General features: G+C 40.6%; 1 protein-coding gene across 4 annotated transcripts in view; it reads right to left on the reverse strand.

Annotated features, from left to right (window-relative positions):
* The window catches only part of LOC126381942 (transcription factor GATA-4-like), a 37,835-nt gene extending 18,236 nt beyond the window's left edge, over positions 1-19,599 (reverse strand). Inside the window, exon 1 of one of the 4 annotated variants that reach the window (XM_050031531.1) lies at positions 19,497-19,599. In XM_050031531.1, coding sequence (XP_049887488.1) covers positions 19,497-19,539 — 43 coding nt within the window. In that variant the 5' untranslated portion in view covers positions 19,540-19,599. Of the gene's footprint in view, positions 1-584; positions 954-19,496 lie in introns of those variants that run through there. The other 3 variants (XM_050031530.1, XM_050031529.1, XM_050031532.1) reach the window with 3 other exon arrangements.
* Between the last annotated feature and the right edge of the window lie 3,620 nt (positions 19,600-23,219).

The raw sequence follows: 23,219 nt of genomic DNA on the forward strand, positions 1-23,219 counted from the left end.
CAATATCAACAAAATAAATGACAATAAACAATAAAATCAGAACAGGACGAGCAAGCATACAGTTTACAATGATACACGTCCTAGCTACCACCAGCCGCTGACAGGACGCACCACACACCGCCACACTATCCACAACGTCCATATCAAAACAATCGTTATCTGTGCAAACATGATGTAACTAATTACTAAACTTTTCAAACTGCCAAAAGTTTTTATGTAACAATGAGATATTAACAGAACTAAACAAAAACTATGAAGATAAGAGTACTGCATGTCACAAAACACAATCACGACGATCCTGAAGCACATTGAAACTTTGGAACAGTGCCTTTAATATCACAGTGAATGAAACCGTAAATAAACAAATGATAAGCAGTATCTAACCAATGACTACTTACTGATATTCATATAAATAGAGACGATACGAAAATGAACAGAAGTAAACAACACAGATGAACCTCCACCATGAGCTGACGAGACTGCGGCGACGAGCGGCTGTCACCGCCGACGAGATAGTCCTTAAAGAAGAACACAGGGAGGCCACAGCGGCAACAGCTACTGGTGAACACGATGTAGGCACTCACCTTTCCGGTAGTGGTTGTTGTTGATTTCGGCGATGAAGGCCTCCAGCTCGAAGGGCTCCGGCTTGAAAGCGGCCGCGCGCCAGGCGTCGTGCAGCATCATGTCTCACAGTCACACGTCACACGTCTGCTCTCCGCGACCGCGCGCGCCGCACTGGCCGCACGATGCCATTGCCGCTGATGCCGCGCTGCGCTCGCGCAGGACGCGCCCCGCCCCGCGGCTCCACGAGCACTCCCTTTTATTTTTACATTGTCTGTCCCACCTTTTGTTGTTTTGTTCGTAATAGGTATGTACCTATATAAATGTGGCCCCTATTTTATTATATAAACATTTCAATCTAGCTGAACAAAAACGGACTATTGAGAAACATGTTCCATTTGTCTTCACCACATAGGAACTATACAAAAATCAAAATTTCGAAAGATTCAACAATAGAAACTACGTCAACACGTTACTGTAAAAAAATGTTCCAATAGAGATTTGGCACACTTGTATAACAAGACCAGTGAAGCTTTCGCCTAGAGTCGCCCCACAGCATCGGCCCCGCCAGCAGCCGAGCTGGGCGGCGCGCTGGGCCGGCGGCGCGCCGGGCCGGCTGGTAGAGACGCGGCGGCGCGGCCAGCTGACGCTATCGCAGCATGGCGCGTAGTACGCGCGTCTCGCGAAGATAAGCGCTATCACCACGTGCGCGGCTTATCGCCAGCATCTCCCGACCTACACCGCCGCCGCTTCTGATAGCCCTATCACTGCGCGTACGCCGTGCAGCCGCCGCCGTCGCCCGCTAGCGCCGCGAGCGCTGCGCACGCCGCCCTTTCGCCCGCCGCTGCAGCACCAGCGCTGGTGCAGCAGCCGCAGCTAAACAGTGAGCCTTAACTACTTGTTGCCGATATTTCTTCAAGTGTTTTATTATACAAAGATAACTGAAAATTTAATTATCTACGTTATGACCACTTTTTGAAGAATCACGGAAATGTCAATGAGCAGGACACGGGAAGTGCTAATGTGTTGAAAACAAAGACAAAATCGAACCTAAGTGACTAACAACAACCGAACGGATGGTGCGTGGAACATCGACGAAGCTTGCAAGATCATTAAACTTAGTACGAGCGCAGAATGGGAAATGTTCGGTGAAGTACCCACCATGAACTGCCATTAGCTTTTAATTACCTTAAACAAAGATGAATTCAGTTCATGAAGAGGCTGTCAAATATACCACAAGACAGGATGGGGTTGTAAATCTTATTTCAAATTGTGTTGGAAGGTCTGCCACGTGCTTCTCAATGACAACAATAAACAATGTCGCAGCAGTGCTCAGTGTCCGCGCAGCCTCGTCAGCTGGCTCGAAGCCGCACGCGCACCGCCGCCGCCCCCACCCCCCGCCGCGCTGCTGTACCCACATCAACACAACCGGACATGTGTTTATTTGACAAAATATTTACAGACCTTTTACTGATAACTTATAAGCTATTTGTTTTGGAACCAACTTGAATACTGAAACTGGCTATATGGCTCTTATAAAAAGCGCGACTTTTTTGTATTGGCTATAAATTTGTGGCGTTTTATGAAGTGGCGACAGTAGTACGGTTTAGAATGTTTCCGCGAAGCATGTCCTGAGCATATGCGCGGCCGACTGCTCCCGGGAACCAATAAATTTTATCGCATTAGCGGCACGACGCAGCCCCGCGCCTGCGCCGCCGCCATGGAACGGGCTGCACTGCTCGACACATGCCGGGGGCAACACGCGGACAATCTATTTGCTTATTGCCATACCACATTCTGTTTCACTTTTGTCATTGAAGCACAACAGCAAAAAGATGATCAATACTTTCTCAAAGGAAGAAAAAAAACTGCAACTAAATAAACACAAATTTTGGCAACCAGCATTCACATGATTTGAAATTAAGGATTCTTCTACTAGCAGTTCTCGGAAAGTAATTAGTTCGAAAAGGTCAGTGGTGAGTGCGGCGCACACGCAGCGTTCCCACGGGGATTGTCCTACGGCCTGCGCCGACCACCGCCGGAGCGACAGGTCACAGGCAAGAATCGAAATTTACACAGTGTTAATTATTTCTGTATCACTGACTAGCGGGTCGGTGCGGCTTCGCCTGGATACGGTTTGGCGCCATCTTAGTCTTACAGATCATATTAGTAAAAACCGCACGCAAATGCGTTCACGGTTTTCGAGATTACTTTAACATGTACGTATGTAGCCCTATGACAAACATTCTTTTGTACTAAGTTGTGGTTACGTTCTTCTTCTTCTTTGCGAGTCGATGGCGTTACTAGACACTTTTTACTAAAATATCGGTAATATACATCTATAAGGCGCTTAGCAATACTTAGATAAAAAGATTTCACCTTTTTCAAAGTTAGCACCAGGTGAGGTGCATGACGCAACACGATGGAATGTGCTCGAGACAAAGCGAATATTTAGTTCAACTTTTAGTAATTTAAGTGAAAAAAACTTGAAGATTTTGTTCGAACCTGACCTCGCACCAGCATACCACCACCGCCGCCGTCAGCACTGTCTGTGCTGAGGCCGCCTGTCACACAATTGATACTTGTCAACATGATTATACTACTTAATCATAAAAACTACAAAAATTCAATAAAATGTTAAAGGAACAAAACGAAGCAACTGCAACATCTTAAGTCATGTAAATGAGCATGACAAAACTTTGCTTTTCCTCTACAAGAACACGTTCGGAGCAAGTCTGGCAATACAAGAAATTGCGTATTACCGTCAAGTAATCGATTTCCCTTGCTTGAATGAAGACAATCTGGGTTCCGGCCGGAGTGAATCACCAGCGGCGAGATAACGCGACCCGCCTCCCCGCGCCCCGCGCCGCCGCTCTCCGCCGGCACCAGCGCTTACAGCAGCCACTACACCTCGCAGGGTCAGCATCCTCCTGCATTGACACGCTACGTCTTATTTACGACACTACAACGGGAGGTTACCAAACAGACTAGCAAACCTTAGGCTACCCTAAGTGCAGATGCTCTGTTCAAAACATGTGTAGGACCACCTCAATTCTCAATTATATACTTAGTTTTTTAGCACTAGTTTTATTCAATGGTTCGAAGATAAAACAGGATTACGACTACTTTTGAAAATATTATGTTTTTTTCTATTATTGTGAAATGGTGTATCGGGACAAGCACTCACGAGATTATTTGTCCTCAAAGAACAAAAGAAGTCGGCTTTCTTCTGTCCCCCATCTTCATAGTACCTATACTGTGACTTGTGACTGGGTACCTTAGTACCTACTTACTACTCAACTGTACTATTTTGTTTAGGGCCAGAATTTTACATCACTTTCTAGTATTATTCCAAGGCCTATTGTTTCATATTCTTTGTTTTCTACGTTATTGTTACAGTAGGCTTTATGCACTCCGCTACTTCTGGTACACGCCCGCGCCCGTTAGCTTGCACCTGCGCACCACTCGTAAACCTCGTCATTATTACATCCACGTAAATGATAATGTATATTGATTGGATACGCATTTCACTTAACAAAGTACGAAAACCACACTACAACGAGTTCAGTCGACTCATACGCACGCTGTGAGCTCATAATGAAATATATGATTATGCAATCAAGACAATTATTAATGTAAAAGCATAAAATAATTTCATTATTATATTGAATATTTCAAAAGATCTCTAGTTTAATTTGGGAGCTCGTCGAATGAGATACAATATGACTTTCATTCGCTGATAACAGCGTGAACCCCGGCGGGGTCACGACACGAGCTGTGACGCTCGTTATTATATTTTTCAACTCGCTTAGTTATTTATAGTTCAGTTAGTGGAAAAAATATAACTGTCAGTGTTCCCACAGTGGAGAATAGCGAGAGAGCAGCCACTATGGCGCGGAGGTCGGGGCGAGGGTGTGAGCGAATGCATCAAATGTGATATTTGCATGAAGCAATCAAGAAGCGGCCTCCGGCTGCGACACACGTTACGGCGGCGTACCTACACGAACAATGTAGTGAAATGCGCCGGCGCATAACAAAACGTGAGTGCGGGCGAGCATGTCGCAATCGCACAGTTTCCACCGATAATCGCGATCGACGTCACGTTCCGCGCCGATATGTGGCAACCAGCAGCGGCCGCGGCGCAGCGCCGCGCGGGCACGTCCGGCGGGGCGGGGGGCGCCCGGGTCAGCGCTTATCGCGCACCCCTCGCCCCCCGCGCCCCACACACCCGCGCCGCCCGCGTCGCAGGTCCACGCATAAACTATGCGCCGCTCTATAGGCTTCGGCCATAACATATCGTCACTGGAAAGGCAAAATTACGTAAGCGCCAAAAGGCCATTTCGAGAAAAAGCCGTTTAAAGTTTCATTTTTTCGTTTTTTTATCATAACTTTTTACCCAATTATCCAATTTAGATGATGTCAAAGTAAGGTTACATTGTTTTTTAATTTTCTATGTCCAGCAATACATATTATAACTGTTGGATTGCTATTTTAGGATATAGTGGCGCTTACGTAAAAATGACTTCAGTTTACAGTAAAGCAAATTTACTTAACCGCTGTTCAAGTAGAAAACCAGGCCAAAATATTTAAAAAAAATAATAAGTTTGTTGTCTATGGTCAATTTGTATAATCTATGAATGGACAATAAAAAGTTTAGTTTTCCCGCGATACTCGAGTTTTCTTCCACGAACATTTTGGTCCATTCGTTTCGGATTATTTTAATTACTTAATTATGTGAATCAGTGGTTAATTTGTTGTTAAAAACTAATAACTAAGTATGGACCACGCGCGCGAGTAATTGAAACAGTCGATACTTACCTAAAAAGGACATTTTACATTTTTCTTCTACATTCCGTTGCAGTGTATTTGTATAAAAAATGGCGGATTTACAAAAAGTGAATTTTCAATAACGCATTTCTCTCAATTCTATATGAAGTGAAGTGTAGTGATTTGTGATATTTACTTATGGATTGCAAAGGATAGTACCCGGTATTCGTAAGTCGTAGTGTGTAATACGATATTACATTTTGCAACAAAGTGAACTTTCTTCTCGTTTTCATGGACATGATAGACATGCAGTGACATGTTAGACTTTTAAAATATCGTAAAAAGTGAACTTTATAACCTATAATACATTATCTGGACTTTTAACTTCATAATTATTGAACTTGTGGTGATACATAAAAACTTTTGACATTTCTAATTAGTGTGGTTACCTGCATAGACTTTTACTTACATAAATACAATACATACTTTTATCTAAAACAATGGAAGGGTTACATGAAGCTCAAATAGATAACTACATACAAATAGACAAGTTATACACTAATTACAAAAAGACTTCTAAGGAAAAGTTAACTAAGCCATACATAGAAGCTAGATATGAAATATTGGAAACTTATTGGAAAGATTTTCAGACCAGGCATTCAACTTTATTGTCTATTAAAGCGTCAGACAGAAAAGAGTTTGAATACTTTAGCAAACATTGTTATGATACTTGCATGGAGATTTATTTAGATATGAAAACACGTATGAAGGAAAAGTTGATGGAGTTAGACGGAGTAAAAAATCGTCCTGCAAGTATTATTGAATCATCAGATCAATCACAATGTAAGCAGCCTGTCGTCTCAACTAAGTTACCAGCAGTACAGTTGCCCACTTTCTCGGGTGATTACAAGAGTTGGCTTTCATTCCGTGATTTATACGAGTCACTGGTGCACAACAATCCCAACATCAGTAAAGTTAACAAATGTCAATACTTGAAGACAAGTTTACAAGGAGAAGCAGAGAACTTGGTTAAGCAAATACAAGTATCAGAGGCAAATTATGACACCATTTGGGATATGCTTACCAAGCGGTACGACAACAAGAGAAGTATAGTGAATGCTTACATAGAAAAATTGCTAAACCAAAAGAGAGTAACAACCTTGTCTTCTAAAGCTATAAGAGAACTTTTGGATACTACAACGGAATGTTTAGCTACCCTAAAGAGCCTAAAGTTGCCTACAGATAACTGGGATGATTTGATAGTCTATATTGTCATACAGAAGTTAGATCCTGAGTCACACAAGTTATTCGAACAACGAATTGAATCAACTGATACATTGCCTACATGGAATGACTTAGCAAAATTTTTGGAGTTAAGATTTCGTACATTAGAAGCTGTAAAATACAAAGAAAGTTCACAAGTCAAGCATGCTACATCTATATCTACTAAAAGCTTTGCTACGGGTATTACTGATAACGTTAAATGTGTCTTTTGTAAAGGAGAGCACTTCATATTCAAGTGCAAGGATTTTCAACAGTTGGACATAAATGAGAGGAAGGACTTTGTACAAAAGAACATGCTATGTTTCAACTGTCTTAGAAGAGGCCATTCAGCTTACAAGTGTTTACAGTCCACTACATGCAAAAAATGCGGCAGAAGACATCACTCCTTAATACATGGATACATCACAACTAAAGAGCCACTGCAATTGGAACACACAGAGTCACAAGAAGTAAATGTACAAACAACAACAGCTATACACACGGGAAACTCATCAGGAGAATGTGCCATTGTCTTAGCCACTGCATTAGTCAATGTCAGATCTCAGAGAAAGGACAATGAGTACACTACACTGCGAGCTCTAGTAGACCAGGGATCGCAGGCATGCTTAATTACAGAGGCTGCGTGCCAACACTTAGGTTTAAAGAGAGTGCCTATTTATGGTAATGTCACCGGAGTTGGCTCAAGCAAGAGTACTACAAAAGCAAAGGTAGAGTTTGACATCACGTCAAAATACAACCCTCACATTTCTCACAGAGTGAATGCATATGTATTATCGACATTGACATCTTGCTTACCTCAGAAAACTCAGTCTGTTGAATGGCCAGAAATTGCAGACTTAGAGTTAGCAGATCCAACGTTCTGCAAGCCAGGCAAGATTGATCTCATTTTGGGAGCAGATATATATGCAGAGATATTACAACATGGAATGTTGAGTTTAAGAGAAGATACACAAACACTAATCGCACAGAGAACCACATTAGGTTGGTTAATTTCTGGTAAGAGTAAGAGTAACGAAATACTGAGAAACAAAATACTGAGAAACGAAATACAGAAAAACAAAGTACAGAGAAACGAAGCACAGAGAAACGAAGCACAGAGAGACGAAGCACAGAGAAACGAAGCACAGGGAGAAGAAGCACAGAGAAACGAAGTACAAGGAAACAAAATACATACAGAGATACATATACATCATACAAGAGTAGAGATGGACACACTTCTTAAATCATTTTGGGAAATTGAAGAGAAAACAGAGACACCAATACAAACCAATGAAGAGAAACGGTGTGAAAAGTTTTATGAAGAGACACATAAGAGATTAGAGGATGGGCGTTACAGAGTTCAACTACCTTTCGTTACATACCCGCCAAACCTTGGAGAATCACTTACACTAGCTACACAGAGACTAAACTACTTAGAAAGGAAATTCAAGAGTAAACCAGAATTAAAAGAGAGATACGATCAATTCATGCATGACTACTTACAACAAAAGCATATGGAGGTTATAGAAGAAGAGGAAGAGATACAAAAGGATAAAGTTTGCTACTTACCACACCACGCTGTCGTGAATGAACAGCATCTCACTACCAAACTACGCGTCGTGTTTGATAGTTCAGCGAAGACGAGTAATGGAAAGTCACTTAATGAGAATTTAATGATCGGTCCAGCCTTGCAAAATGATATCAGAGATGTTACGTTAAAATGGAGAAAACATCAAGTAGTTTTGATTGGTGACATCAGACAAATGTACCGTCAAATTCAAGTACACCCTAGAGACACCGATTATCAAAGGATTCTTTATAGATTTCACGACAAAATACAACACTTTAGACTCACTACTGTGACATATGGTACATCATGTGCGCCATATTTGGCTATTAAAACTTTAAAACAAATAGCTGAAGATGAGAGGTCAAACTTTAAAGAAGAAGTTATTGAGACGGCATTGAATGACTTTTACATCGATGATCTTCTGACGGGGCATTCTACTGAAGAGAGTGTCAAGATTCTCAAACAAGATCTTGTCCTATTACTACAGAAAGGAGGATTTCTACTACACAAATGGGCTTCTAACTCTCCAAATATTGAGGGTGCAGAGCAAACTACTCGCAAAATACTGGGAATAAACTGGAATGGTCACACTGATAAGTTTGAACTGCAAATAACACTCCCACCTGTTAGCAATCAAGTCACCAAACGCACTGTTTTGTGTGACATCGCCAAAATCTATGATCCTGCAGGTTGGCTTGCACCTGTGGTTGTTGTTGCTAAAAGTATGCTACAAAAGTTATGGCTCAATAAGTTAGATTGGGATGACCAGTTAACAGAGACTCTTAGGGACGAATGGTTTCGATATAGAGAGGAATTAGAGAAAATGCCAACTATAGAGTTGCCAAGATGGATCGGCATTACTGATGACGTCGAGAGGATTGAGCTCCACGGATTCTCCGACGCATCTACCATCGCCTACTCAGCTGTGGTATACTGCAGAGTCATCACACCCACTGCTATACTGGTGACTATACTTGAAGCTAGAACGAGAGTCGCTCCGGTAAAGCAAGTCTCTTTACCGAGGCTAGAACTATGTGGCGCTGTTCTGTTAGCCAAGTTGTTGCACAGAATTCAATCTGCGCTAACTATACCAAATCAAGATGTTTACGCTTGGACAGACGCTACAATTGTGTTGGCATGGCTTCAACGTACTCCCAGCTGCTGGACTACCTTTGTAGCGAATAGAGTTACCGAGATCATCAATGTCGTCGAGAAGGAGAGATGGCATCACGTGACATCGCAGGACAACCCTGCTGATGTGGCATCGCGAGGGATTTCACCGACCGAGCTTCCCGACCACATCCTCTGGTGGAGGGGGCCTGGCTGGCTCAACGAGAGAGACGCATTGCCGACTAGAAGATCAGATGTCGAGATAGAACCTACAGAAGAAGAAATGAAAGTTAAAGTGCATGTCAGTGTTGTGAGTGATAAAATGCCAATCATAAATAAAAGTGATAACAGTGATAACGGTTTTGGACAATATATATTTGAAAAATATTCTAATCTGAGGACATTAGTTCGCGTTATAGCATATGTAATGAGATTTTACAATTGTGTGAAACAAAAAACTAAAACAAACTTGCTATTTCCTAAATACTTACCAACTAAAGAGTTAAATAATTCATTGGAGATTTTATTAAAATTATCACAGAACATACATTTTGAAAAAGAGATTGATATAATTAATAATAATACAGATGGGAAGAGCAAATTTGTTAATTTAAAGAGAACTGTAAATGGGTCTAAAATTGCTATATTAAATCCATATATTGATAAAGATAATTTACTAAGAGTAGGAGGTCGTATAGAGTTCGCAAATGTTAACAAAGAGATGAAACATCCAGTTATTTTGTCAAGAGATTGTAAATTAGCGTACTTGATTGTAAAAGATGCACATCATAAAACTTTACATGGAGGAATTCAATTAATGTTAAATGTTATTAGAACTAAATTTCATATAATAAAAGTAAAAAATCTTGTAAAACAAATAATTAATGAATGTATATCTTGTCGCAAAAATGCTGGTAAAGTTACTAATCAGTTAATGGGAAACTTACCTGTTAATAGAGTCACCCCACAGAGACCTTTTAGTGTCAGCGGAGTAGATTTTGCAGGTCCAGTTGTTTTAAAGCTATTTAATGGACGTGGATCTAATAGAACCCAAAAGGCATATATTGCACTATTTATTTGTACTGCTGTCAAAGCTATACATTTAGAGTTAGTTAACAGTTTAAGTAGCGAGGCATTCATAGCCGCTTTCAGGCGCTTCACAGCACGAAGAGGTCACTGTCACAAACTGATTAGTGACTGTGGTACAAATTTCATTGGGGCTAATAAAGAGCTTAAGTTTATGTTTAGTCATAGCACCAATAACATGTCTGCTGAGATAGCTGAGTTGTTGGCTAAAGATGGAACTGAGTGGCAGTTCAATCCTGCTGGTGCTCCTCATATGGGTGGCATTTGGGAGGCAGCTGTCAAATCTACGAAATTTCATTTGAATCGTGTACTTAATGATTCAAAATTAACATATGAAGAGTACTATACTTTGTTATGTCAAATAGAGTCTTGCTTGAACTCTCGTCCATTAACGCCTTTGATTGATTATGATAACGGTGTTGTTGATGCTCTAACTCCAGGTCATTTTTTAATTGGAGAAAACCCTATTGTTGTGCCTGATCAAAATTTAGAAAATGTTAAAGTTCCATATTTACATAGATGGGTTTTATTACAACAGAAGTTACAGTCATTTTGGAGAAAATGGAGTCAAGAATATTTGGTAGATTTACAAAAGCGTTATAAATGGACAAGTGTTCAAAACAATGTCAACATTGGTAGCATTGTTCTTGTCAAAGATGAACGTTTACCACCGGCCAAATGGCTCTTGGGTAAAGTTGTTGCCACACACCCTGGTACTGATGGGTTGACAAGAGTTGTTAGCATTAAATGTAGGAATACTGTTATTAAAAGGCCAATTCATAAACTTTGCTTATTGCCAACTGATGTTTAGTTTTAAAAGGTTGATATTTTAAATGAATAATTAATCTTACAAGTTTAATTAGTTATTTTGGAGTTTACTTAATTTTGTTTAAAGTTGTTGTTTACTTACTTTCTTTATGTTGTAACTTACTACTTACTTTACTTATAAGTACTTAAAATATTTTTTATGCTATTGAAGGTTAGTGGAGTCATTCATAATACAGAGTTGTTTAGAGTTTAAATATCTCGAGTTTGTTAGAGATCACTATATTGAGTTTGTTACAGCTTATTACTTTTTTACTTGTTAGAGTTTGTTTAAAGGACTGACGTCCTTTGGGGGGCGGTATGTTCAAGTAGAAAACCAGGCCAAAATATTTAAAAAAAATAATAAGTTTGTTATCTATGGTCAATTTGTATAATCTATGAATGGACAATAAAAAGTTTAGTTTTCCCGCGATACTCGAGTTTTCTTCCACGAACAACCGCCATCTGGTTAAAATATTATTTGGAAGCAAAATTACTTACAGCTCTTACGACAATGCATACGAGAACGACAATATTTCTTTAAATATAATAATACTGTAATGTTAGCGGAGTAAAAGTTACTGTAACGACTTTTACACATCTGCTCTCATTATGTAAAAATTGCCTACAAAGTGATCGATTGATTATGTCAGTTCACCAAAAATTCTTTAAAGTAAGTTTTTGTAATATCTTACATGGGTAAAAAGACGTAAGAGACAAATAATTATTCTTAATACCTCTTTAAACTACTTATTACTTCAATTGATTTATAAAAATGGCTATTAAAATACTGAAGTGCCAGAAATAAAGTTTCATAAAATATAAATAATAGCGTACAACCCGTTATCTGTTTGTAAAAGTTTCTTTTTAACACTTTCAAAGACAGAACGTATACGGACGTTCCGATTCCAAGGTGCCATACTACCTATTATGAACCACCAATGACCCATGGTCTCTGTCCGTGAAAGGGTTAAACGGTTTTATTTAGCTAAACCCGTACGGTATATTTCTATCAAAATTAGATATTGCAATTTAAGTACCTTCCTGTTGTCAGATTGATCTGAAATTTGGTACGCACCTTTAATTCCGATGTCAATGCAATATAATAAAATCAATAACATTATAAATCTAAGATGGCAGCCGGTACATAATGGGGGATTACATATTTTTCCACAACCCCCTCAATATGGGTATCAAAGATAGGACTACACTAGTAGAATACTGTCATTATGTCAAAATTTCAAATCCAAGATGGACGATATTACAAAATGACTGAAAGAAGGATGTTGCCCTTAATTTTGTCATTGTCATCCACCGTCCATAATATGCAGGGCAGCACAGTGGATCGCTGGGTGGGGTCGCTCCGCGAAGCCTGTGAAATCCCCAGGAGGCTTCTGAGCTTCTGGAAGGAGATAGGTTAGCTTACGTAGTCAACAATTACACGCATAATGGGCCACCTTAGAGTCTAAATGCGGAAAACAGAGCCCACTAACATAACATAACATATGCAGGGCAGCACAGTCGACCATGCAGTAGTATATTTGGGCTCAAAATTGTTTGAATTAGGACAAGCATACGTGGCTCTAAGTCGAGTCAAGTCTCTGGAAGGGTCAAGTCTTTTTAATTCCTCAATAATTCCCCTTATTGTTTTTAAGAGTATTTACCACGAAGTTTAATACACTTTTCCATTCGCTCGAACCAGGTATTATTTAACATTTATTCCACTCCAAAGTAGAAGTGTTCAAAATGGCTGACTTGAAAGCGTTGGCCGCTTCTTCACCGCACTGGAACCTTTGACCGCGAAGAGTTTCTTTTTAAATTTTAGGAAATGTAAAGAAATCATTGGAGCTTAGGTCAGGACTGTATGGAGGATGGTCAAGAATTTCTACGTTTTCCTGCTTCAAATAATCGTTTGACGAGCGGTGTGTGAGCTTGCGTTGTCATGGTGCAGCATCCTGCACTCCTGCGCATCATCATGCGTCGCTTTGGGTTAGATTTTCGAAGTTCGGCGATGACTTGTGGTAAACAAATTGTGGTATACCAATCTGCATTAACCGTCCTACGATCTTCAAGTGCAATTGTCGCAACATGACCGATTTTCTCCACGAAGGTAGCCACCATCTTCTTTGAAGTGCTTCGAGAGCGAACAACTTTAGTCGGCTTTGACTCGTTTTGGAAGACCCAAACTGTGGATTGTTGTTTGGAATCAGGATAATAGCATAAATCCAAGATTCGTCACCACTGATGATGTCGTACACGTGATTTGACTCTCCTCGGTTGAACCTCTGAAGAGTTTTCTTGCACCATCTGACGCGGGCTACCTTATGATCGTCAGAAAATGCGGGATGCAACGGCAAACTAGTTTTCTCACACCAAGTGCCTCATTCAATATCGTTTAAATGGTTGTCCCTGAAATGCCTAATAACGCCTCTATTCTCGGTATGTCACATGACGATTTTTGAGGATTAGTTGTCTCACAGCAACGATATTATCTTCAGTGAAGGCGGATATCCACGCTCGAATTCTAAATACCAGCGTTCGATGGCTCGCAGACATGGCACTTCATCGTGGAATAGAGATTTTAACTGTTTGAAACACTGAAGTCGCAGTAGGCCTCTTCGAAAGTTATAGAAAATTTTTCTTTGTAAGATTCATTTTCGGACATGATCTGACAGATTCAAACCAACGCTGTGACTAAATAATTGCATTAATCCTAATGCTTTCAATTGTTTTGATATTCGAAATTCCAACAAATTTGAATTTAGAGTTCTCAATTCAAAATTGGCGCTAAATATGCAAACGACAGAACTTAAAAAGTATAACAAAGTCGCTTTTTCTGTCCCTATATCCCTATGTACGCTTAAATCTTTAAAATTGCGCAACGGATTTTGATGCAATTTTCTTTAGTAGATAGAGTGATTCAAGAGGAAAGTTTATAGGTATGTATAATAACATCCAATAAATAGTGTAGAAATACTGTTATTTTTGAGGATTTTAATGTGATGTCGTAAATAATTTCATTTTTCCTCAGCATTGCATCCGAGCGAAGCCGGGTCGCTAATAAATTATAAAATCAATTCTAAAATAGTTTTACTTTTAGATCTATTGTTAAAAAATAACTTCCTGGGAAACTTACTGCTAGCCCACAAACTTGCTTAATAACAGCATAAAAATGCGAAGGCAAATTTACGTACACGCCTTACTTATTCTAAATACTGTAAGTCAAAATTACTTATTCGCCATTCACTGCATAAACATGCTAAGACATTTTTTTCTTATACGCCTTACTTATTTTAAAAGCTGTAAATAAAAATGACTTATACATAGTCTATTTTTTATTTTCAGTAGTCCAAAATTACTAATAAAATGATATTTTTCAAACTATAGAATGCCAAATTTACTTAAAGTTAATATGTAGTTATTATATAGGACCACAATATTACTTATACACCAGTCACGAAAAAAACACCAAAATCTTGTCGTTTAAGAAACTGGAATTGAAAAAAGTCAACTATTTTCAAATTTACGTAAGCGCCAAAAAAGTGCTCGTATCGCAATGCTACCCAGACAGATCGACGCAGAATGAAACGCTGATTCCGAATATATAAAAAACCCAAAATACCTATTTTGGCGCTTACGTAATTTTGCCTTTCCAGTGACGATATCTAGTTCCTCTATTTCTATCCTGATAATACTTGTCGCTGATCTGGTTCTGAATTGTTCCATCACTCCGCCGGCATACGGTACGTGCGACACGCTCAAGGTGTCACACATTCGACAGCATCCGCATCTGTAGAAGTTTCTTGAAGCTACTGCAGTAGCGCGGCAGCATCGCGTCTGTCGCTGACACGCCACTCGCTCGTCCCACACACATCGCCGCCCCGCGCACACGCAGCTTCCTTATCAAGCGGAAGCTCGCCGCCGCAGCTGGATTCGCAACCTTTGTCGAGGTACAATGATCACCAAACGTTAGTTAGTTCTGATTACACGACGTCAGAAATAATGAATATCCACTCCCCTTACAGTAGGACCTTGGCAACAAATGTACGAGAAGACCCAAAATTCGGGTCCAGTAACGATTGGGCGAACATGTATGAGCAGTGGACAACATTTAAAGTTGTAGGCTTAGTGCACTTCTCAGATATATAGGCCCCGAAATATACATTTTCCCAAGTATTATCGTTATTGAAAGCGAAGGATTTGATTCGAGAGCAAACTCCAGGCTGGTAGGAGCGGTGAGGTCAGGCGCGGTCAACACTCGCGCACAATAACGAGGAAGCGCCGCCGCGGCCGCTCACACCGGCCGGCAGCCTCCAGCTGCACGGGACACCATGTCTGCATCTCGCTGCCGTGCACTCCCGACATCGTAAGCGGCACTTGCTGCGTCTCATCGGTAACCTCCCTCGCCATTCAGTGACGTCATCGTGAGTTACACATGCAGGCCAGAGGGCTTCATCATCGACAATATAATTCTCTCTTTATCATTGTATGATAATCTTCTTTTAACGTTGGGTTGTACAGTGACCAACCTCATCAACACTGGTGTCGGAGTTACTATTGAGACACCAAAGGCAAACACGGATCATGTAACGACAATGATCGAATGATCGCATCCATTTTTTCAGATGAAAAAGTATCTACATAAGTACCTCAGAAGACTATTTGAGCTTATATCTTAGGTAAATAGATAATTAATTTGAAACAACCTTCTAATGTTGACGAGTTACATTACATTGGACTTAGATCATTAAAGTCAACAACACCAGACCATGATAACGAGCGGTCGTTCCGGGAATAAATTAGGTGATCCCGAACAACACAACAACTGACACTCAGGACTCAGTACAGGCGTGCAGTCGCGGTGGCCTGCCAGGGTGCGCTGATGGTGGCACTTGGTACACATTACTTACACGTCCAATCATTTTTTTAGAGACACATACTTATATTCGTCCCGCGAACTGTATCATTTATGAATTCTCAAACCACTCTTAATTTGTATATCTGATCAGCTGCTTGTTTGACATCAATTATACCATAAAAATAAAAAGTACCTAAACTCTATATTGTATTGTGTAGCGGACGTAAGTGGTAGAGTTGGAGGAGGAAAGCCCAGATAGTCGCATCACGATCAAATTCAGAATGTATTAAACAAAGACCAGGGGTGTTAAAAAAGCCACATCAAAGCATTTCATATAATAAGCAAAATTAAAAATTTTGAAAAAAACCCACGTCGCTAAAAATCTCTTCGAAAAAGAATAAAATAACTCAAAACCCCCGACTTAACCCAATTATTATGTAACGAAATATTATAATAGACTTAAAAATACTTTCTAAAAAAGAGTTGATATCTCGATAAATCGGTAATAGATATACTTAAGTACCTTACCTTACCTTAAGTACCTAAACAATGAATATGGATGTTTACAGTTTTTTCCTAACGTGTCTGTTTCTCGAAGATATACTTAAATGTAGCGATAATAATTTTACCATAATACATAACCGAGGAATATCCGTCGGGGGCTGCCATTAACCAAGCTAAAGTTTTTCTAGTGACGTGAATACAATTATTGAAGAATTGTAGATGTTTAACGACGACATAAAATACGCTTATGAGTATGATTAAATTTTTGTTGAAATTTCATATAGAAAAGGCAGCCCCCGACGGATATTCCTCGGTTATGTATTATGGTAAAATTATTATGGCTACATTTAAGTATATCTTCGAGAAACAGACACGTTAGGAATAGGTTATATTGCAACATTGTTTTACACTAATATTGTGGCGCCCCCTAGTGAGTTACAGCCATGACACCTGTCTCATAACATGAACTCATCAAACACAAACCTGTTATTGAAAACCGCATCAAAATCGGATCATTAGCTTAGAAGGTAGGTGGGTGGGAACATTACTTTTGCACAAACGCACACACAAACAAACATCTCTCACCCTAAACGCATATACCTGCTCCGTTCCGTCGTGGGTAAAAAGCAATATTGTAATTTAACGGTTGCGCACATAAAAGTAAGTGTGCAATGTTTGCAATGTCAAATAGCAATATTGCTTTTTTGGATGAATTGTTTTGATGTGGCCTTTTAAACCTCCCTGGCCTTTGTTTAATACATTTGATCGTGATATGAATACCTACACTTCAAAAGTACGTACTCTAAAAAGACGAGCATGCTTTGTCGTAAGAGTGGAAAAAAACGAAAGTAATTCCGTATTATCTGCCTCTCTCAAAGGAAAATAGGCGTGATCTTGTGGAAGTAAGTATGAAAGCTCGATGACTATACGAGTAACACATTCGAAGAATGACTAGTTTACTGTATTAGCTAACTAACACGCTCATCCCGGCTGACAAGAGCTGCGGGTTCAAGTTCCGTCCGAGTCAGATTTTTAATAACTCATGCAAATATTAAACTTTACTTTGTTAAACTTTCTTGAATGACTCTTCTCTTAGTTCGGTCTGGAAGTTCGTCTCTACATTTTTTTTAATTCTGGGCAAACGTAACTGTCGCTTTGTTAGTTTTACCCAACTACTACTACAACTTGAACCCGCAGCTCTTGTCAGCCGGGACGAGGGTGTCAGTTGACCCATGACACCACCGGGTCCTCCTGCCCGGCTCGTCAAGGGCGTGTTTAAGTACCGTCCGAGACTTACTTCGATTGAATTGTCTCTTTGGGAGTTTCCCTAAGCACGGGCGAGTGCTATAAAACAAAAAGAGTTATTGTATGATAGAGTCTTCCTGGATTTAGATAGAGCTCAATTTGGCTGAAGCTGTATCTACCGCACGTCCTGCGACAGGACATCCATAGGCATAAATGGTTACAAAATGAATTGTAAAACACTTTTTCGTAAAAAACCTATAAAACAAAATTCTCACTTTTCCTTATTTTCACTGAGAAAACTCGTGACCAACGAAATTAGCGACGTATTTAATTTAGGTATTATCGCGTTGTCATCGTCATGATGGCCTCCGGTTGATGGAGGGGAGGTCCGTGTCCAGCATTGGGACGTTTATAAGCTGTTTGTGTTATGTATGTGACCATCGCCATGTGAATCTTGTCGGGGAGTCTAGATGTGACTATTATAGCACCCGCCCGCACACCTCAGCATTAGCGCAGCACAACGCAGGGTTGACGGCACAATTAAACTTTCCATTGTTTAGTTGTGATGTGAGGAGAGTGGAGCGAGTATACACTGCGGCGGCGGCCGGAGCGGCGCGCGCGCCGACACTACCGTTGTGTCAACGTGTGTACGTGTATGTGTGCATGTGGGTGCGCAGCGCTCCACTGATAAGCTTGTCAAAATAAACACTCATTTTGTCTTTCATCCAAACTAATTATTTTGAGATCCACGTAAATATGCTACAAGTTTTATCATCCAGACTGTTGTAGGTAACAAATAAAGTCAGTAAATGTTAATTAGTGGGAGTAACATTGAACAAATTGTAGTACGATGAGGAATATCGTTGATAATGTATATCAGCGATAATCCAGCAATCAGTAGAGGCACCGGTGATATATGTAGCTATATACAGTGCAGGTCTGTCAGCTAGTAGGTAGGTACATGCAATGCGGCGGTGTGACCTAGTAAGTCGCTTGAAGTTACACTTGTATAGTTCTGTATTAGGTTCGCTCGCGTTCGACGTAGGCATTAGGTATAGGTAATATGGAGTGGCTGGGCCCCGCGGCCTCCGCCCAGCGAGCTGTCGACCAGCAGATGTCAGATAACGAAATCACACCATCATGACGATAACATCTATATGATATTAGTTAATTAATATATTAGCCTCAGTCATTAAGCTAACGACTTGTCTCGGCTGCCGGCCTCCACGTCACGACACATGCGCCGCTGCGGTCCACTGTTACAACTATTTAAAGTTTTCCATAACAGTTTGCATATATTGATCCAGGCTGAAGCTAGTCGGTGCGCACGCGCTGTGCGGTGGCACACTATCTCGCAACCGCCAGCCGCCGAGCTGTGTGCCGCGCGGGGCAGCGGCGGCGGCGAGCGAACTACCGTGCTGAGTGCTCACACGATACACGGGTACACACTACTGGTTATAAATACCGCAATTTTTTAACAATAAGTCTTACTACCGTAGCTTGCTAGCCGAAAGAATACAACTACTTACGAAAGTATGCAAATCACTCGGTCTATCAAGTAAATAAAATAAAAAAATGTTTTTTTTAAACCAAGCTATAGAAAACCTCATTAATGCGGTTAGCGTGGGTAGCTTCCTGTAGAAGATGCGCCGGAGCACGCGCCCCGGGGCCGGGCGCGCCGGACAGGGCCGGACCGGCGGCCGGCGCCGGGACGAAGTTGTCACTCACCGAAATGGTAGTCGTTCTTAGTGGGCGGCATCGAGGAGTCCATGTCGCGAGCTCGCGCGGCGGCTCATAGCGCGGACTGCGGCGCGAGCGCCGAGCGCGCGTCCCCGCGCCCCCCGCGCCGCGCCCCTCGCCCGCCTCCGCCCGCACGAGGTCACTCATCTTACGTATCATCTTATTTCTACCATCGACTATACTAAACCATCTGAAAAATCTACATATCACACAGCTTTTTAATAATTTTTTTTCATAAAAACTACTACGACGCCCAACTACATTTTAATTATTTTAAACCAACCATGCGAACAAGCTGGATTCCGTGGCAGTTTTGCTACCACCGATCACCTCCAAGCCCGTAACCCATTAATAGATGAGTGCTCAGATTACAATAAACCACTATAGGTTTAGCCTTCATAAATTACCTACAGCAAAGCTCTCGTCAGTCTCTACTGTAGCATTTACAGGCCTAAAACCCCGAGCGGTGGCCGCCTCTTTCTGCCAAGCTATTTACGTGCATCCCAGAAGAGGTACCAATTCAGGAAGATACCAGATAGATTCATGGAACAGTAAGGGCATTGCTGTCGACGGTAAAAGGCTCACTTACTCTCTAACCTTAGATTCACTAACGAGATTGGTATTTTTGCCATGTCAGCTGATGTGGACAAATAGGCCATAGCCGCGAGCGCTTTGGCCCACATATCCCGGTGCATTGGGTGCCAACAGACGGACATCGCAGCAGGGGCACGCAAACGAAGACGGATGTCTTTGAAGAGGGCTGGGAAAAATCTGCCTAGGTAGAGAGTTGTGGAAAAAAAGAGGGGAGGCCTTTGCTTAGCAGTGGGCCACAATAGTCTAGAGAATTATATAAAAAAAAATGTTTGGTATGATATCAAATCGCATTACGGTTATCCGACTTTTTTGTATGAGCATAATATTTATGTGGTTTCTGATTTAAAACAAAAGATATAAAAATACACTTCCATCATCATCCTTAGAGCTAACGCGAGTGGGATGGCACCCAGAGTAGTCTATTTCAAAGCCATACTAGGACTCCTGTCCTTTCTGAATAGTACTGACAGTTATTGCTGCCCTCTGTCAGATTCCAGGTTAAAGATTCCAGGTCCCTGTGACTTGCCCCTTCCGTCCTGCATTGCCGTACCGATGTGATTGATGTGATCTCCGCCTCTGCAACCGTTGAGATCTTCCCCCGTATCCCTGGGCAAGGGTTCTACATTATATCCCGTAGGTCTGGGTCCCTATCCGAACTCAGCCACCATCTCCCTCCCGCACCATTTGCCGCAGTGGAGGTCAGAGGAGATGTCTCTGTCCCCCCTGAGGCCGAGTTATAGTTCTTGTACAAATAGCCTATATACGTTCCACTGCTAGGCATAGCCCTCCCCCCCCCCCCCTCCCTCAATCTACCGGAGGAGGTATGAAGCATGCTCGACCATGTTGCTCCACTACGGGTTGGGTTGAATGGTCTTGTATGAAACCAAAACCAAAGGCGAAATGTTTTACATAAAATACACCTCAAAAAATATCATCAAAATCTGGCTTGTCCATGAGAAATGAAAAAAATAGCGCAAATCGAGGTAAACCTGGAGAAAAGCCCAGCAGTGAACATTTCAAAGGGCTGTTACGACTCGCTACGGTCATGCTGTCAACACAAAGTCATCAAGTTATTTGACAAGCTGATCCCTTGAAAAGAGCAAGTCATATATTATAATTATCTCAACGTATTCTTAGATAGACGATTAACTTCTCGGGCCAATATTAGACGTGTCTTACACAAACAAGCTTAATACTTAGTGTGCGTCAAGCTAGCGGCCTCAAAAAAAAAATGGGCACGAAAAAATAATTTGACCATACCAAAAAATAGTACTCTTATTGAAAAAAATAGTACCTGTTGTAAAAAAATTAGTACCATCACGGTTCTGGATTTATAGCCATGTTTTATTGCACTTGCTAGCTTGACGGTGAGCGAAATTTGGCGAGAGTTAACGACAAGGTCTTTCGCTTTGATTTAAACGCCAAAAAATAGTACCGAAATAGTACCCACACCCTGCAAAATACCGAAAGTAGTACTTCAACGGTTCCAAAGCTATAAAGGCAGTTCTTTGATCCCGCTAGCTTGACGTTTTGAAAATACCTATTATCTGGGGAATGCTTGCATACTTCAGTTTGTAACTAATGTCAATAAACTCGTATGAAATAGTACTCCCCACCATCATAATTTGGACCTGATTCTCTTTGTAGAAATATGTCAAAAAGTCATTATAACCTATGTCATACATTTATCAAGACAAGTACAGTCGCGAACAAAATTATTACACATGGTCAAGAATGTTGTCAGATTTCAGTATTTTTCCCCATTTTTGGGTAAAAATTGGTGAAGTGCCAGGGTTGTCAGATGAAAGTAATATCATTGTTGAAACTCTTTGAGTTATTCTACAAATACTGCAAATTGTTTATTAACAAACACTTCGATCCGTAACAAATTCAACATGAAGGTATAAATTATAAAATAAAACAGCAGATTAAAAATGTATTATGATGTATTAAAATCACATTCACTATTGTTTTCGATAAGAACTAGACCCAGGCAGCCATTTTCTATTAAAATTAGTGCATATGGGTGTATGCAATAGGATTTTTTTGTAATAGCAGCACTCTGAAGTGCAAAGAAATGGTAGGGTAGACCTCCAAAATGGCAATACTTACGAATAAATTGTGAGGTTATGTAATTGTCTACGTGACTGTATCAACAACAAATGTATGGCATAGGTTATGATGATTTTTTAACATTTCTACAAAGAGAATCGGATCAAAATTATGATGGTAGGGAGTACTATTTCATACGAGTTTATTGACATTAGTTACATACTGAAGTATGCAAGCGTTCCCCAGATAATAGGTATTTTCAAAACGTCAAGCTAGCGGGATCAAAGAACTGCCTTTATAACTTTGGAACCGTTGAAGTACTACTTTCGGTATTTTGCAGGGGGTGAGTACTATTTCGGTACTATTTTTTGGCGTTTAAATCAAAGCGAAAGACCTTGTCGTTAACTCTCGCCAAATTTCGCTCACCGTCAAGCTAGCAAGTGCAATAAAACATGGCTATAAATCCAGAACCGTGATGGTACTAATTTTTTTACAACAGGTACTATTTTTTTCAATAAGAGTACTATTTTTTGGTATGGTCAAATTATTTTTTCGTGCCCATTTTTTTTTTGAGGCCGCTAGCTTGACGCACACAATACTTACACTATGAAATGTAATGAAATTCTACTACTATTTTCATATAAAATGTCACAAAGACGAAACCATATGGATCGCAAGTCGCACTATAAAAAAGTTAACAGACCTCATGTAAAGCCAGGCTTGTAACTCTACGCGCCCTAATTGCACAAACTCTACACCAGAGTCATCATATAATATTATGTGCATTGGCCGTTTGATGAATGTAGGATACCACAGGATATTTTTGAATTCCCTCCCAATAAAGATTTTTTTTGAGATTGAGTGCGGTTTCATGATAGATACCATATTTGCATACCATACCGTAAACATAGCTCAAGGAAAAATACACTTCATTTGTGTGCAACTTATTGAGCTCTAAATAAGTAAACACCCCACCACAGTGCTTCTCACCTTTTCTCGAAACGTTTCGTCGATTTTTTGAACCCTTATAACTCAGGTTTGGATTATACCTGATAAAAGACTTAT

The sequence above is a fragment of the Pectinophora gossypiella genome, chromosome 3 (genome assembly GCF_024362695.1).
Source record: "Pectinophora gossypiella chromosome 3, ilPecGoss1.1, whole genome shotgun sequence".
In the NCBI taxonomy this organism is placed as follows: Eukaryota; Metazoa; Arthropoda; class Insecta; order Lepidoptera; family Gelechiidae; genus Pectinophora; species Pectinophora gossypiella.